At 41.1% G+C, this 15623-nt stretch overlaps 1 protein-coding gene across 1 annotated transcript in view; it reads right to left on the reverse strand.

The window, feature by feature from the left end:
• The window catches only part of PTN (pleiotrophin), a 129533-nt gene that overhangs the window by 8785 nt on the left and 105125 nt on the right, over positions 1 to 15623 (reverse strand). The window contains exons 3-4 of the mRNA XM_042466433.1: positions 14563 to 14736; positions 11570 to 11731 (exon numbers count right to left, since the gene is read on the reverse strand). Coding sequence (XP_042322367.1) covers positions 11570 to 11731; positions 14563 to 14736 — 336 coding nt within the window. The remainder of the gene's footprint in view (positions 1 to 11569; positions 11732 to 14562; positions 14737 to 15623) is intronic.

The following is a 15623-nucleotide window of genomic DNA, read 5'->3' on the forward strand; positions in this document are numbered from 1 at the left end:
TGTCACAACTTGGGGAGGCAGCATAGGCCAGAATCTGGTTAATTTGGATACCAGGGCTATGGAGCACTGGTTTGGGAGTCAATAGGGACCCGGGGGCGAGCTGGGCATGCGTTGTGGCCATTGCGGGGGCCACAACATGGTTAAGCCACCTGGTGATTAGGGGCTTTGAGAACAAGAGAGCGCCTTAGCCCCTAGGTTCCTTAGCCCCTAGGTCATCCCAACGCTTGGTGGTCACCAGGTATGCTGCTTATCGATTAACCGTGGGGTTAGTCAATGCTTCAGATCCTGACCTTATGCTTTGTGCCAACCCTTCTGTTCTGGTTTGCTATTGCTAATAAAGTTGTGGCCTTTCATCCAACTTGGTTTCATGTGGTTTTTAGCGCCGGCCTCTCAGGCAATATATCCCACATGTTGTAATGGAGAGTTGGAGGGAAGCAGTTTAGCTTCAGCCTCAGTCTCATATTCTGTCACCTTCAGTATCTTTTGAAGAAGAATACCAATTTTCTTTTTGAAAATACATGTCTCTGCAGGGGTTGGCATCACAGATTAGTAAGGAGTTAATTAATGAGATTATGGCCAGGGTCTTAATAGTAAACCAGGATGGGAAGCTGACCATGGAGCACAACTTTCAGTTATGAATTGGTTTAAAATTTGGACATCATTTCCATACAAATATTTTCTGACTAAACTTAAAGAATATACCCTCAGATTGATCAACAAGTAGTATACCTGTTCAACTGGTGCACATTACCAAAACCACATCTCCTAATTGTTGGATGGCTGCAGCTCTAAAAGCACATATCTCCATATGTGCCTATTCTGCCCTGTCATTGCTCAATTCTGTGTGAAGTTTTGAAAACTATCAGTTCTATAACAAATACAATAATCAACTTTTGCCCTATTCTACAGTTGTTTTTGAAATATGATTCACAACATAAGCAGCTGAATTAAAAGGACTTTATTTGCTTTTTCCTTATAGGCACAAGACTGGAAATTGTTACCAATTAGAAGACAGCTAATTTCTTCACTGGAAGATGATAGGAAAGTTCTGGGACACATGGTTAATGGAAAAGCTCACTGGCAGAGCAGAGCTCTGGCCTATTATGGGCCGGGTTTAGGGGGACTGGCACCCACACACACAGGCTTCAAGGGGCCTCCAGAGGCCTGTGAAGCCGACAGCTGGCCGTGTGTGCGCACACAGTCTTCAAGGGGCCTCCGGAGGCCTGTGAACCTGACAGCCAGCTGTGCACGCATGCGCAGGCTTCAAGAAGCCTCCGGAGGCCTGTGAAGCCAGCAGCAGGCCGTGCGCATGCGCACGGGCTTCAAGGGGCCACTGGAGGCTTAGAAGGCAGGAAGAGGCTGGGGGAGGACGCACTGGGCCGTGTAACAGGCCAGGTGAGCACACCGGGCCGTGGGGCTCTCTTGTGGCCTCTGTGGCTGGGGCTTAACCCGGTGTATAACACAACCCCTGACTTTTGACACAATTTTAGAGGGGTAAAAAGTCATCTTATATGCCAGAAAATATGGTATATGTAGTGTGGGGAAAGTGGATAGGGAGATTTACTACCCCACTTATAATCTTAAGAACCCGGGATCATTAACTGAAGCTGAAGATTCAAGGTAGATAAAGGAAGTTGTGTTTCAAACAGCACATAGAAGTCACTGGCCCAAGATGTAGTGATGGCTACCAACTTGGATAGCTTTTGCACTATATGTATTCATTCACTCATTCAACAAATATTTATTGTAACTTGCTTTTTTTTTTAGTTCTATAACACATGACAGTTAATAAAACATCCATAACATCCTTTAGATAGTTGATAGTTTATATTTTAAAAAAACAAAAGCAATGGTGATAAGACTTTCTTGGGTTCTTCTACAAGCAGAAAGACAATGGAAAGCAGTGTTCTTGGCAATAGAGCCCTGAAGTGTTCTGCCTGCAGGTGAAGGAGCCAAACAGTTGTAAACAAATGGACTGGGACACATTCCAAAAAGGGGAATATGTTTCTGGTTTGAAGTTCATCCACAAATGAGGGAGCTGATTGGTAATGCAGGTAGAATGTGCCATCCTTGTTTGCACATCCTTGTTTGTGCATGCTGGCTAGAAAGGTCATGAAGAGGAAAGAGAAAGAACTATTTGTCAAGTTTAGGTGTCTGAGACAGGAATGATGCTCAGTGATCTGCTTAGTGAAACATTCTGAGTTGAATATCTGTAGCGTGCACAGAAGTGATTGTAAGCATGTTCCTGAAACTAGCCGTAAATTAATAGGATGCAATTCTAAATGTTGGCTAGAGCAAAAGCATTTTCAAGATATGTGAAGGATTCTGGTTTGCTTTGAAAATATCTCTGTTGTAGCTGCCACAGTCATCATGTGATGAAGCCACTGTGCACTGCCAATACTTGAGAATGATACATGGCTTCATTGAGTGCTATGGGGTATCTCTAGACTTTACTAGGCTATCCCATTGCATGCACCAATTGTATCCACTGGTGCTGGTAAGCAATAAAAAGCAAACCAGAAGTTTAATCAAGCCAGAAGTCTTTGCATAAAAGATGGTCTCCTAGGGCAAAGTAGGAATGTCCCAAAACCACATGAAGAAGCCAGCTCATATGCTCCACACTGGTCATGTACAAAGAGGACAGCATAGCCTGGAAAATTCAATCTTATTCCTGCAATTCCATGTGGGAGTTTGGGATAAGCAGAATGTTCAGTAAAAGTTACTGGAGAACCACTTGATGTGGCTCCTTTTTTATTAGGTTGAAGCGAATGACTGTGGATAATTCAATGGACCAAAGGTTCCCCACTCCTATTGATGCACATTACATAAGCTCTTTTATATAAATGGCTATACAGCTGAATAACTGCTATACACGAAAAGTACAGTCCTGTCACTTTTAGAACATGGTCACTATTCAAAAAAGGCAATTTCAAGAGCTGGGAGCCAAGAAAGTAAAATCTCTGCAAATAATCAATATGTGCACTTTTCTCCCTGTGACTGTTTACCTGAATTTGAGATCAGACATTTGTAGTCTCTATTTTTAAACAAGCATCTGTGTTTAGATGTGGGCTGTTTTATATTTGGGGGTTTTGTAGTTGGTGTTGATTGGCACACTATGGTATCTTACAGAAAGAGACTTGACAGCAAACAGCAGCATCTGGTGATAGAACTTAGCACTGCAGAGCACGCCATTCACTTTCCTCACACACAAGGGAGAAACTAACTGCCGGGAGGGGACCTAGCTGCTCTTTTCCACATGATCTATGTGGGGGGGGGGCTCTCTGAAGCCCCATAGTATCAGAGGAATACATTAACTAGCAACAGTAAAGAGGGAGGAAGAGCCACGAAGCAGGCACCCTTTCATTCCTATGGAATCCTGAGATTTGTACTATAGGGAAGAGTTTTTAGAATTCTCAGCCAGAGAGTTCTAGTGCTTCACCAAACTACAAATCCAAGAAATCCATAGGATGTAGCCAGGGTAGTTACAGTGGAATCATAGTGCTTAGGTCACAAGAATCTACCTGAGGACAAATACTGAGGCAAACATGCCAAAGATAAGTACATGGGCTAGACACTACCACATGTGCATGTGGGTGCTCCCTTTAGCCATCATAAGGGGCAGAAATGACACTTTAAACCACTCTAATCATTATTCCAACCTGAAGGGTGTCACTAGGAGGACATGGGGGTATGGGCCACACCAAGTGATACTACTGCTCCCCAAATACCTGCCTTTTGGCAGAAATGGACTGTGGCATTTGCCTGTGTCCCTTTAAAACACTCAAAAGATGATGTGAGGCTTAATGGGAGGAGAAAGGAGAGGCCTTAGACTTTTTAAAAATAAAAATAAAAATTTAATTTAAAAAAATTATTAAAAAAAACATCACATCTTACCAAATTTTCACTTTAACCACATGAAATCATGTACACATAAATATATTTAGGCTGTGTATATGATATTGTAATTTAAAGGTATAATTTTAACTTTGCTAGTTGTTTATGTCACAACTATTACCATTACATTCAGTGATACATGAGAATTATGGTTTATGAGTAACATTAGTATTAAAAAACAGTACTAAGGATTCTGCATGGTGTAGCCTACAAGGAGATTGTCTATAGGGGCACACCTATTCCTGTGAATTGTTTTAATGCGACAAGTAGACGCCCACATACCTTCACATCCAAGGGATCTTCTGGGACCAGTGAAATAAATTTCAGGTGGTGTTAATTAATTTAACCACAGTGGTGACTTTCTCATTTTGCAGCAAGATAGATGCTTTCCAATGCCTGACTGCCTCTAATAGATTCAAAACCACAACTTGCTGACTCTTTAGAACACCCTCTCTTACATAATTTAGCAAACAGTCTGGGCAATTACGTGTATGATTCTGAAGCATTCAACATATCTTCCTAATTACTATATTGTCCTTTAAAAATATTTTCCACTACATCTGCCTAAAATCTTCCTGTGTTGCATAATAATTTCAACAAATCAACAAATCTGCAGAACTGTCATTGCTCAGACCTTGTATACAAGACATCATGATATTCAAGACCTTGAAACTCATTTCCTGCCCTTCCTTATTGTATACTCTCAGCTGTCTGTTGAGCCACTCAGGATTTGCATGGTATAAGAGCTGGTGTAGTGCATACCTATCATAAAGCATTCATCATTTATCCTGGATTTCAAATTGTATCCAGGGAATTCTTAGAACACCACCAAACTTCTTAGGAAGATTAATAATACTGAACAAGCTTTGCCAAAAAACCCTGCTAGTCCATTGCTACTGATCATCTCCTAAAATGTGTACCTATCAAGGTAGGACAGCAGCCTAAGGTAGGTTAGGATCCAGAAACAAACAGAAATCAGAACCAAAGATCAAGTGGCTCAGAACTCAAAGACAAACCTGGAGGAAATTCTGAGGAGATGTATGGGTATAAAAGCTGCACAATGAAGAAAGCTGAGAGGAAGAAAATCAACTCATCTGAAATGTGGTCCTTGGGAAGACTTCTGAAGATATCATGGACTGCTAAGAAGACAAATAAATGGATGTATGAGCAAACTAAACTTGAACACTCACTAGAAGTGAAGATGACTAAAGTGTGTCTGTTGTACTTTGGACATATCATAAGACAACGTGCAGGATGATAGTGCTTGGTAAAGTAGAAAGCAATAGGAAAAGAGGGAGACTGCATGGCAGGGAGTTAAATTCAATCAAAGTAGTCACAGTCCTGAGTTTGCAAGACCTCAGGAGGGCAGTTGATGACCTTGGAGGTCTCTCATTCGTGTTGTTGCTGCTGTTGTGTGCCTTTAAGTTGTCTCTCATTTATGGTGAGCCTTGGACAAAGCTATCATGGAGTTTTCCTTCCAAGGTTTGTTCAGAGCTTTCCATTGCCCTCCTCAGAGCCTGAGAAAGTGTGACTTGCCCACGGTCACCCATACAGTTTCTATGGCTGAACGGGGATTCGAAGCGTGGTCTCCAGAGTCATCATCCAATACTCAAACCAGTACACTATGCTGGCTTTCCTCATTCATAGGGTTGCAATAAGCCAAAGTCAACTTCGTGGCAAATAGCACAGTGAAAAGCAAGCCAGAAATCAGGACTGAAGAGAATCATTAATACAGGAAAGAATTCAGGAAGACTTTGTTACTCAAATAAGGTGCAGCTGGAAAAATCGGTCCCTATATTCCTTTTTTTTTTCTAGAAGAATACATCAGTGAATGCACTGATTAGGTAAAAGAATGCATCAATGAATGCATTGACTAGGTAGATGGAGCCAATTTATGGCCAGAATGGCAATTATGTGCCTCTGTAGAGGCTGCTTTATTGCAGTGCCAAGCACTCTTTGCCATTAAGAATGTTGACTAGAAACCCTGAGTTGTAGTCCTGTAACATCTGGAGGGACACATGATTCCCACTGCTGATCTACACCAGAGGCTACTCCACTGGGAAGCAATCATTTGTAGTTCTGGAGGTAACCACATGTCCACTAATCACAGCTGTGATTTACATACCTTACAACATATTGCTGGGTATATTCTTCTCTCTGTTCACATGGTTCCACAGTGATTTTTTTTTTACTATGCACAGGAGCGTTTGCATACACAAACATGCACAGTGCAACTAGTAGACCCATCTAAGGATGATTTTGGAGCAGAAGGACAGAAGCTCCATTCAAGTGAAAGGACAGGGATGGAGAACACAGCATAGGTGATTTACCACATTTCAAAAAAAGGAGTTATGCTCATCTACCATCTTAATGGGAGGAAAGCATGTAAGACTGTAAAATTCAGAATTAAAAATTGTATGACAACACCACTGGGTATGGAATATCTTCCCAGAAGGTAGAAAAATTGGTATAGAAAGCTCCCACCTCCTCCTATTTCCATCTAATCTTTGTCTCATTATCCAAAGCAAGCAATACGAAAGAAATGCTTGGCATTTGATTAGGCTCTTCTGCTTTTCAGGTAACAGCAGCAACTCTCAGCCCTAAGTAAGCAGCTGAGCATTGTATTTTTGTAAAGAACAAGAGATGCCTTGTTTCAGGCACAGCGGTATACCTCCCAGTCCCATCTCCCGCTATCAGTCTCTGTGCACACAGCACCTGCTACATCTGCAGAGTTCATTAGAATCCTCCATTAATTAGAACACAGAAACAGACACAAAAAACATATTTCTCTTGGATTGACACAGGCTTGCCTGTGGTGGAGCAAGTCTCTCCTTGTGTGCCAGGACTTTGTATTGCAAATTATTATTTAGATGAAGCACAAGCACACCTTAGTGCCCAATGTTCTCATTTCGCCTCTCTTGCCACCTGTCATATCACACTGGAAGATAGTTTGATCAGCACTCCCTGGCTTTTTACTTTTATTTTGAATACACTGCCTGCCATGAAAAATAAGGGCTATAGTTACATATCCGTTACCACCACCACCCTGCAAAAAAGATGGTTTATACCTATATGAAAACAGTTTCTGTACATTTGGAGTCCTCCTAATCCATATGCATCCAATTAGGAAGGTACCCCACCCACTTCACTTGTTCTTTTATGGGTTGGGGAAAGATTGTGCCATCAATACTACTGTTTCCCTCACCACACACACACACATAGACAAAGCTTCTTGGAAATCCTGAATATTAAATTGCCATTCAGTCTAAAAAGCTTACACAACTAGAACCACTGGAATTGAAAGTGGGGTAATGGCCATTGGCTCTAAATTCTGAAGTCATATCTCTGTTGGCTCCATCATGATCCATACACAAAGGGGGAGCACATCTTTTGAAGGCAGCACCTGGAAATGTTACTTCTTTGGACTACAACTCCCTAGAATCCTCCAACCAGCATAAGCCTGGATGTGAATTTCTTCATATTTGGGATGGAAATAAAAATGAGAGAAACTGAATGGCTGGATTTGTCCATTAAACCCCAAGAGTCAATACTTGAAAGACAGGTTTGAATCTCTCTGATATGTAATAACATTAATGCTAAAGCAAGGACACCACCTCTTTATTTTCTGGCATGCTCCTCCTGGTCTTTAACACATTCATGGCAGGTAGTACAACATGATCTTCTAGAAGTATAGCCAATGAATTTCCTCACCTTCCTAATGGAGGAGAATTCAGTTTTAGTTTGTTTCTAATACTCAAATAGGGGTTTTTGTTCAAACAGAACAAAAAGGGGGCAGAACAATGTTTGAAAGCAGAGTCATCCCTTCTAAATACCCCTTGCTTATTCACAGAGGGCAAAGAGGCACCAACATGTTAGCAGGGTTATCTGCAACCTATGCACATTCACTGTGAGCAGGTCTGACACAAGATATTTTGGTGCCTGAGATGTAGTAGCAATACTGCTTAAGGACTGATAACTTATTTTGGTGTGTAAGACAAAAATTTCTTGATTACCTCTCCTTCTTTTTGACAGAAAAATAATGCACCAACATGAAACACCTTGTGGAAGTAACAGCTATCCTGTTGTGGTATCTTGAACCAGATGCATTAGGAGACAATCTCCCTCTTCCTCATGACAGGACTGGTTCTCATAGAAAGGCCTGAAAAGGCCACGTAGCTCAGAGTCTCACTTTTCCAATATACTGTATGTGATCATATAAAACAGGGGTAAGCTTTAGAGGTAAGTGGTATGGGGATGAGGAGATTTGGTGCATCCCCAAAGAACTTTGGAGTTGTCATAGAATCAGAATCATAGAGTTGGAAGAGACCACAAGGACCATCCAGTCCAGCCCCCTGTCATGCATGAACACAGGATGAAAGCCCTCCAGATACATGACTATCCAGCTTCTGTTTAAAACCTCCGAAGAAAAATACTCTACCACACTCCAAGGCAGCATATTCCATTGTCAAATAGCTCTCATTATCAAGAAGTTCTTCCTATGTTTATGTGCAATCTCTTCTCCTATAGTCTGAATCTATTGCACTGTGTCCTAGTCTTTGGAACAGCAAAAAATAAACTTCCTCCTTCTTCCATATGACATATTTTAAAAATATTTAAATATGGCTATCATGTCACCTCTTAACCTTGTCTTCCCTGGGCTAAACATACCCAGCTCCCAAAGCTGCTCCTCATAGGCATGATTTCTAGACCTTTTGCCACTTTGGTAGCCCTCTTCTGGACATGTTCAGATATGACAGATCTAAAGATGAACAGAATATGTCTGAAGGGTTTTCAACATGCCTGTTTCACATTATCTCACTTTGCAGTTCTGAATTTGTGCCACATAACTTTTTATGGTTATTATTATATGGCACCAAAAATTACATGGCACTGTACTGTAAAATTGTAAAAAGGTGGTCCTCTGCCTGGAGGTTCAGAATCTAAAATCAATTACAGACTTTAAAAAAAATAAGATAAGGGAATAGATATGAAATATGACTTTAAAAGAGGCAGTTGTCAAATTAATGGAGGATAAGGCTATCCACAGCAGGAATGTGAAGAACATTTATTAAATCTGCATTTTGGTGAAAACTTTGATACATACTGACATTTATGAGTTGAGTAAATAAAATAGTACTCCTGTGCCATAATCTGCACTTGTCAGAATTCTACAAATCCCAACATATTCACTAAAATGTGCTTATTTTTTTAAAAAAAGAATGCACAAAAATTGCATGAAGAAGAAATTAATATACAGGGTAGATTTTAATAAAGTGGCCCATTTTACAACCCAACTTTCTGTATCTGGTCTCATTATTTCCCGAGTTGGCCAGCAATTAAAAGAGATGGAAACAAACAATGGGAATAAGAGAATGAGTTCTGAACCAAAAAAGATTGGAACAGCTTGTGAATTTGTGGCAGAAACTACAGTGCTGAATAAATAGATTTTTAATTTAAAAGAAGAGAACAGTAAGGACAGATAACATCCTTCATATTATAAGATCTTTCTAAATATAACTCAATTATATTTAGAATACAGATTTATCAGAATACAGATTTATCAGAGCATTTGTCATTCTGAAATATTAAAAGAAACAGTATATCTTTCTCCAGGTTTCTTCAGTGGGCTTTTCTTCTTGACAAAATGAATCAGTATTATTTTCTCTCAGGGTCAAAGGAAGACCTTTTCCTGCCTGGAAATAATATGGCAATTTCGTCCATTCCATGGTTAGAGTTTGAATCATATATCAATACTAGAAGTGGAAAAGGGTGCACAACACTTGAAAGCAGCAGATTAATTTGGGATGGCATGACAGCTGATCTTGAATGCAGAGCTTGCCCTGCAAAAAAGGCTACTAGATGGGGTCTCAGGAGGAACAGCTGAGATGTCGCCATTGCTCTTCCTCCAGAATTTTCCTTCTGAGATAGTTGCATCACTCTATCTAATGGTAAGACAATTTTAGCTTTGAGCTTAGTTTTGATGCTATTTTGACTCACAAAGATAAATCCCTTTGTTTCTAACAAACATTTGTGGTTTTTGCTGATTTAAACTGGAAGGTCTATCAAAACAGCTCCTACTTTGGGTCATCATTACTCAATTTACATTCACTACATATAAATTCATTTGGATACCTTAAAGCTGTTCATAGCAGTGGTGTCACTGGGGATGTGGGGGTGCAGGCCACACAGGGTGACACCCCAAAAGGTGGGGGGTGACACCCAGTCAGCCCCCCCACACACACACACAGGTGCTCTTTGGGCCCACACAGGTGCCGCCCCGAGCCTCGAGAGGGTCTCCAGACCTTGAAGGGGTGTCTCCAGCCTGGGTGGACAGTGGGTAACTGTTTCCACCACCCACGTGGTGCTCCCCCTGCCCACGCAGGTGCTTTTCTGGCCTGCATGAATGCTTTCCCTGGCCTGCATGACCATTTCGCAAACCAAATGGCCATTTTCCTGGCCCCAGAAGTCAAACTGGAAGTCCCACCCCAGTAATTCCACCACCCATACTGGGTGACACCCGCTCTAGGATCTCCACTGGTTCATGGGCAGATTACTGATCCATTAAACTATTTACATTGGTTGGCAACCCACACATTAATTTGGATTATGAGTTTGGATACCATGGTTCAAATTCCCACTCAGCCTTAGAAATCTACTGGGAGATCTTGGACAAGTCACACTCTCTCAGCCTCAGATGATGGCAATAGCAAATTCCTCTGAAGAAACTTGCCAAGAAAACCCCATGATTGGGTTACTTTAGGGATTGCCATAAATTGGAAATGATTTGAAGGCACACAACAACAACAACAACTTCCTTTGGCAGGACCAGATGATTAATCAAAATATAACACTGTCAATATGACAGTGTCTGATCCAAATCAATGTGCACTATGTCTGCAATGTACAATTTTGGTCCCCAAATCTGACAAAGACAGAGCAGAAAGGGACAACTACAATGATAAAAGGACTTAATCAACTCTTTTATGAGAAAAGAGTATTGTATTCAGCTTATAAAAATATAGGAGGAGGAGACAGAATGGAGATGTATACATTTATGCCTGGTGTAGAGAAAGTATATAGGGAAACTCCCCCCCCCCCCACCTCAGTTGGCAACAGTCAAACCTGAGTGCTGCATAGTGGGGTTGGTAAAAGGGAGCACTACTTCATGCAATACACAGAATTATAGAACTGTAAGATTCGCTGCCAGAAGATGTAGTGATGGACCATCAATAGGTACTAATCATGATGGCATTGTATTGCCTCAAATAGCAGAGGTAGTATGTCCATCATTTGCTGTAAAGCACATGCCTTACAGTGCTATTGTCATCATGGTGGGCTTCCCATTGCCATCTGGCTGACCATTATAAGAACAGAATTATAGACTAAACAGGATTTTGGTCTCCTCCATTGTAGATCTTCTTATGTTTTTAGCCATTTGGAACCAGTATTGTCTACTTTGGATGGCAGAAACTCATCTGTGGATATCCCCCCCCCCCCCCCCCCCCTTATTTTACATTCCTTTAACGAGACATGCTAGGAATTACATCTTTGATCATAGAAGTCCTGTGTTCTGCTACTAAGATTATGGTATTTTCCTGGCAAGGCAAGGCTTTGAACCTACATAAGTGCAATGCTGGGAGAGGCCTCCCAGCAACATTTTCCAAAGGAGTGTTACCTTGAGGTTTTGGTTTGGTAAGCTTTCCACAGGGCTTTGAGATGGTGACAGTCTTCTGGCAGTCCGCATTGTGTAGGGCCCGTTTTAGATTCCCAGTTCGAGTCTTCAAGGCAGTGTTTAGGTCACACTCCCCCCATGCCTGGAACTGGTATTTACATTCCGCTGCAAAAAATAAATAAATAAATGAACACATAACATTTTATTATCAGGAGTTGAAAGACTGTCAGAAATGGCTACTCAACTATACTGCTAATAACTATATTATACAACCTACAGAATTAACATATCTCAGAAACTGTTCTCTCAAACTCAACCTGTAGCACACTAAGCCCTGCATCAGTAATCATCTACCTGAACAATGTCAGCATCTGCCATGAGACGCAGGGCAGGGCCTTGATAGTTCTGGCCCTGAAGAATTACTTCCAATTGGTTTGTTACTGTGTGCCTTCAAATCTTTTCTGACTTATGGCAACCCTAAGGTGAACCTATCCAAGATGGTGTGGAGTCTCCTTCTTTGGAAGATTTAAAACAGAGACTGGATGGCCATCTGTCAGCAACACTTTAATTGTACGTTGCTGCAAGGCAGGTGTTGGACCATTGAGGTCTCTTCCAATTCTATCTTTCTATGATTTTGTGAAAAAGCCTCTGGCATAAATCCTGTTGTCAGTACTGACTGAAGTAGACCTATTGAATTAACATGACTTATCTACATGTTGACTCACTTTTCAATAAATGGTTGACTGAGTCTACTATAATTGTGACTAACGAACAGGACACCAAACCCTGTATTTTTTTTTCAGTCTTAAAGCAGAACTGTCTGAGACATCAGAAAAAAAAGGACATGCAGATGTCACCATCTCTTACTTGTGTGAATCCTTGATGCTAGAAGCATTCTTTGGAGGTAACAATGATGTAACATTATCTCTGCCCCACAGTTTTGATAACATTACTAGAATTTCATTTGGAACTCCATGGAATTCTACAAAAGTCATATTTGAACTAGAGTAAATGAGCCTCTAGATTCCTGGAGGAATCCTGCATATCCATTATTCACTACAACTTAGATGTTATGTAGTGGATTACAGACAGACACCTCCCCCCAAACCCCACTTATTGGTAAGCAGCCACTGAGATCAATAGGAATCCATTCCCAGTTAATTGAGAACTGGCTGCCTGACATTTTCACCCTCTCCATGAGAAACAGACATTACTCAAATGGGAATGTCAGGTATCCACTTTTCAATTTACCGGGGTATGGCTCCTCATTGATCCCAGTGCCTGCTAACTGGTAAGTGGAGTTTGAGGGACTTCCACAGTCCCTGTGTGTATGTCAACCCTGTGTGTATGGCAACCTCATGAATTTCATAGAGTTTTCTTAGGCAAGGAAGTGGTTTTGCCAATTCCTCCTTCTGAAATATAGCCTACAGCATCTGGCCCCTACTTAGCCACCAAACTAGAGGCTACATAGGGATCATGAATACATAGTAGTTACAGAAGTTATGAATATGTAACTGTAGGTTATGTATTTGTAACTGCCCAATAGGGTTCCAACCTCTATTAGTATTTCACTTTGGTGATAACTTAAATCAGCCATCCCCAGCCTGGTAAACTCCAGCTAAATTGACAACAGTTCCCATCAGCCACAGTGAGCAACATAGAATTTGTAGTCCAAAATATCTGGGGAACCTAAGATTGGGGAAAGCAATTGTAGATAATTAAGGCAATGTATAAAGCCACCCATTTCAAATGGCACACAAACATTTCTTCGGATTTTGTTTCCTTACAGCCAGAATACCATTTTGGAGAGGCTATTCCCCAAGAGTCAGACAACATGTGATTATATCTCAGTCACTCATAGTATACTAGTCTCTGTGACATATTAAAAATAACCACAACAAATGTTTTACTTTGTTCACATTTCTTGAAAAGATTGGCTAGCCAGACTTTCAACCCTGGTGTGAATCTTTTCTCTACCCTCTTCAATGCACCATATGTTGAATGTTTATATCATCCCTAAGCCACTAGCAAAAAAAAAAAAAAAAAGGATATTATACTAAGCCTACTAAGAATGTGACACTGAATTTATTATTTGGCTATGCCCTTGTTTGGGATATTGTATTTTCACCAGGTTTTCTCCAGGTTTTTATGCAACAAAAGCTAAGAGCTCCATGAAGTGCAATCAGGACGGAAGACAAATGCCTGATTTAATAGGATTGCATGCTGAAATCTCCAGCAAATAAAGGCATCAGAATGTTGCTCCTAATTACTGTTTCACCCTTGCTTTACCTTTTAACTGTCTCATCCAACAGGCTCCCTGTTGCTCAACATTTCCCTTTGTCCTGCAGACTTTGATGAGCTAATTAACCCACACAGCCTGACATGGCCATCTTTTTTTTACTTTTGCTGTGATCTCTTCTTCAACTCCTAGGGAGATGAACAGAGCTTCAAAACACACTGGGATTGTATAATATCACCAGAAATATGACCTCAGATCCTTGTGATCTCCTCTATCGACCATTCCATAAAGCCAATCCTACATCTACTTACCTGGGAGTAAGCCCAAATGAATTGTGGAGATTCCTCAATTGCAGAATTCCACTGTGTATTAATGAAATTGGCTTTGGTAATGGGAAAGGAAAGAAGAACATAGGGTTGGCAAGCTTCAGGATGTCAGAGAACTGTTACATTTCCCTGTATCTCCAATTAGGGAAACAAATTGCATGCAAGCAACACTGAAGGAAGAGTAACTAATTTTCAGCATGAAGTGGCTTTAAAATCTAGGCACCCATCTCCACCCATTTATAGCTAGTACCCCAGATTATTGGCTCAGCTTGATGGTATTACTGTATATTTACATCTATGCATATATAATAAAGTGTCGGATTAATATCTCAGTAGGTTTTAAAAGTTTTTAGTTATGGAATCTAGCAGGTTAAATCATTAAGAGTTGCAGACCTACTCCTAAGTGTGATATTTAATCTGTCCACCTTTACCTCCAAATTGCTTCTTCCAGTTGCAGGGGATCTTACACCTCTGTGTTTTCATGGTTTGCTTACAATCGGCTCCACTCCGAGTACCCTCACGGGTCCCTAGCCCACAGTCTCCACTAGTAGGCACACACACACTCCACTGCCATTCCCCACAGTCAGATTTCTTCAACTTTTTCTCTGGAAAGTCACAAGGAAAAAACAGGATAACATAATGAAGACAAGGAAAAGTCCTTGACAAATGCTCTGAATGCACTAAATAGTAGGTAGTAGAGGGGGAAAGATATCTTGGGAACAAAGCAGTAAATATTCATTACCTTTGTTTTACATTATAACTTTTGACAGAACACATTATTAGCAAAAGCAACAACAAAACCTCTGCTACTGACAGCATAAACCCATGAGTCTTGTTGGAAAAGTGACAGCTACAGTTCTTAGGATTTTGGAATCCCATGAGCCCATTTCCAAGCAGGGTATAGAGGTAATTAACAGCCTGGGTGGAGTGAGATTGCTTAGCTATCTATCTATCTATCTATCTATCTATCTATCTATTCGGCTAAGCAATATATATATATATATATACACACACTAAAACATTATTTTATTTTATTTTAGACATTAACGTCTGGCTAAAATTCTGCCAGAATGCTGAGAAATGGTTGAGTTGTCATTCCTGGAGATCGATGAAAATTGAATGGGGCACATATTGAGATGAGTGTCCTTATGCAAACAGGAGACTGATTCTCAAACCAACCATTAAATGACTGAGAGCCTCGACAGACAGGCGTCAAAGGCCAGCATCGAGGTGGAGTGGGGGCATGGCGTCTGCACAACGCACGCCCCAATACCACCCTCATGCCAGCATGGCAGGCGGCATCACAGCACTCCTCTAGCACTGTGTCCAGATGGCACAGTGCCAAAGGAGCACTGAAAAGCCATGGTGCCGGCAACGATGGCGCCCTTTCCACTGCACAAAAAGGAGCTGCATTTTGCTGCATTTTGCAGCTCCTTTTTGTTCCAGGAAAGGCCAGGTCAGAGCTGTGGCATGTAGTTGCTGGAGCCCCAAT

This window comes from Sceloporus undulatus, chromosome 5, assembly GCF_019175285.1.
Source record: "Sceloporus undulatus isolate JIND9_A2432 ecotype Alabama chromosome 5, SceUnd_v1.1, whole genome shotgun sequence".
In the NCBI taxonomy this organism is placed as follows: Eukaryota; Metazoa; Chordata; class Lepidosauria; order Squamata; family Phrynosomatidae; genus Sceloporus; species Sceloporus undulatus.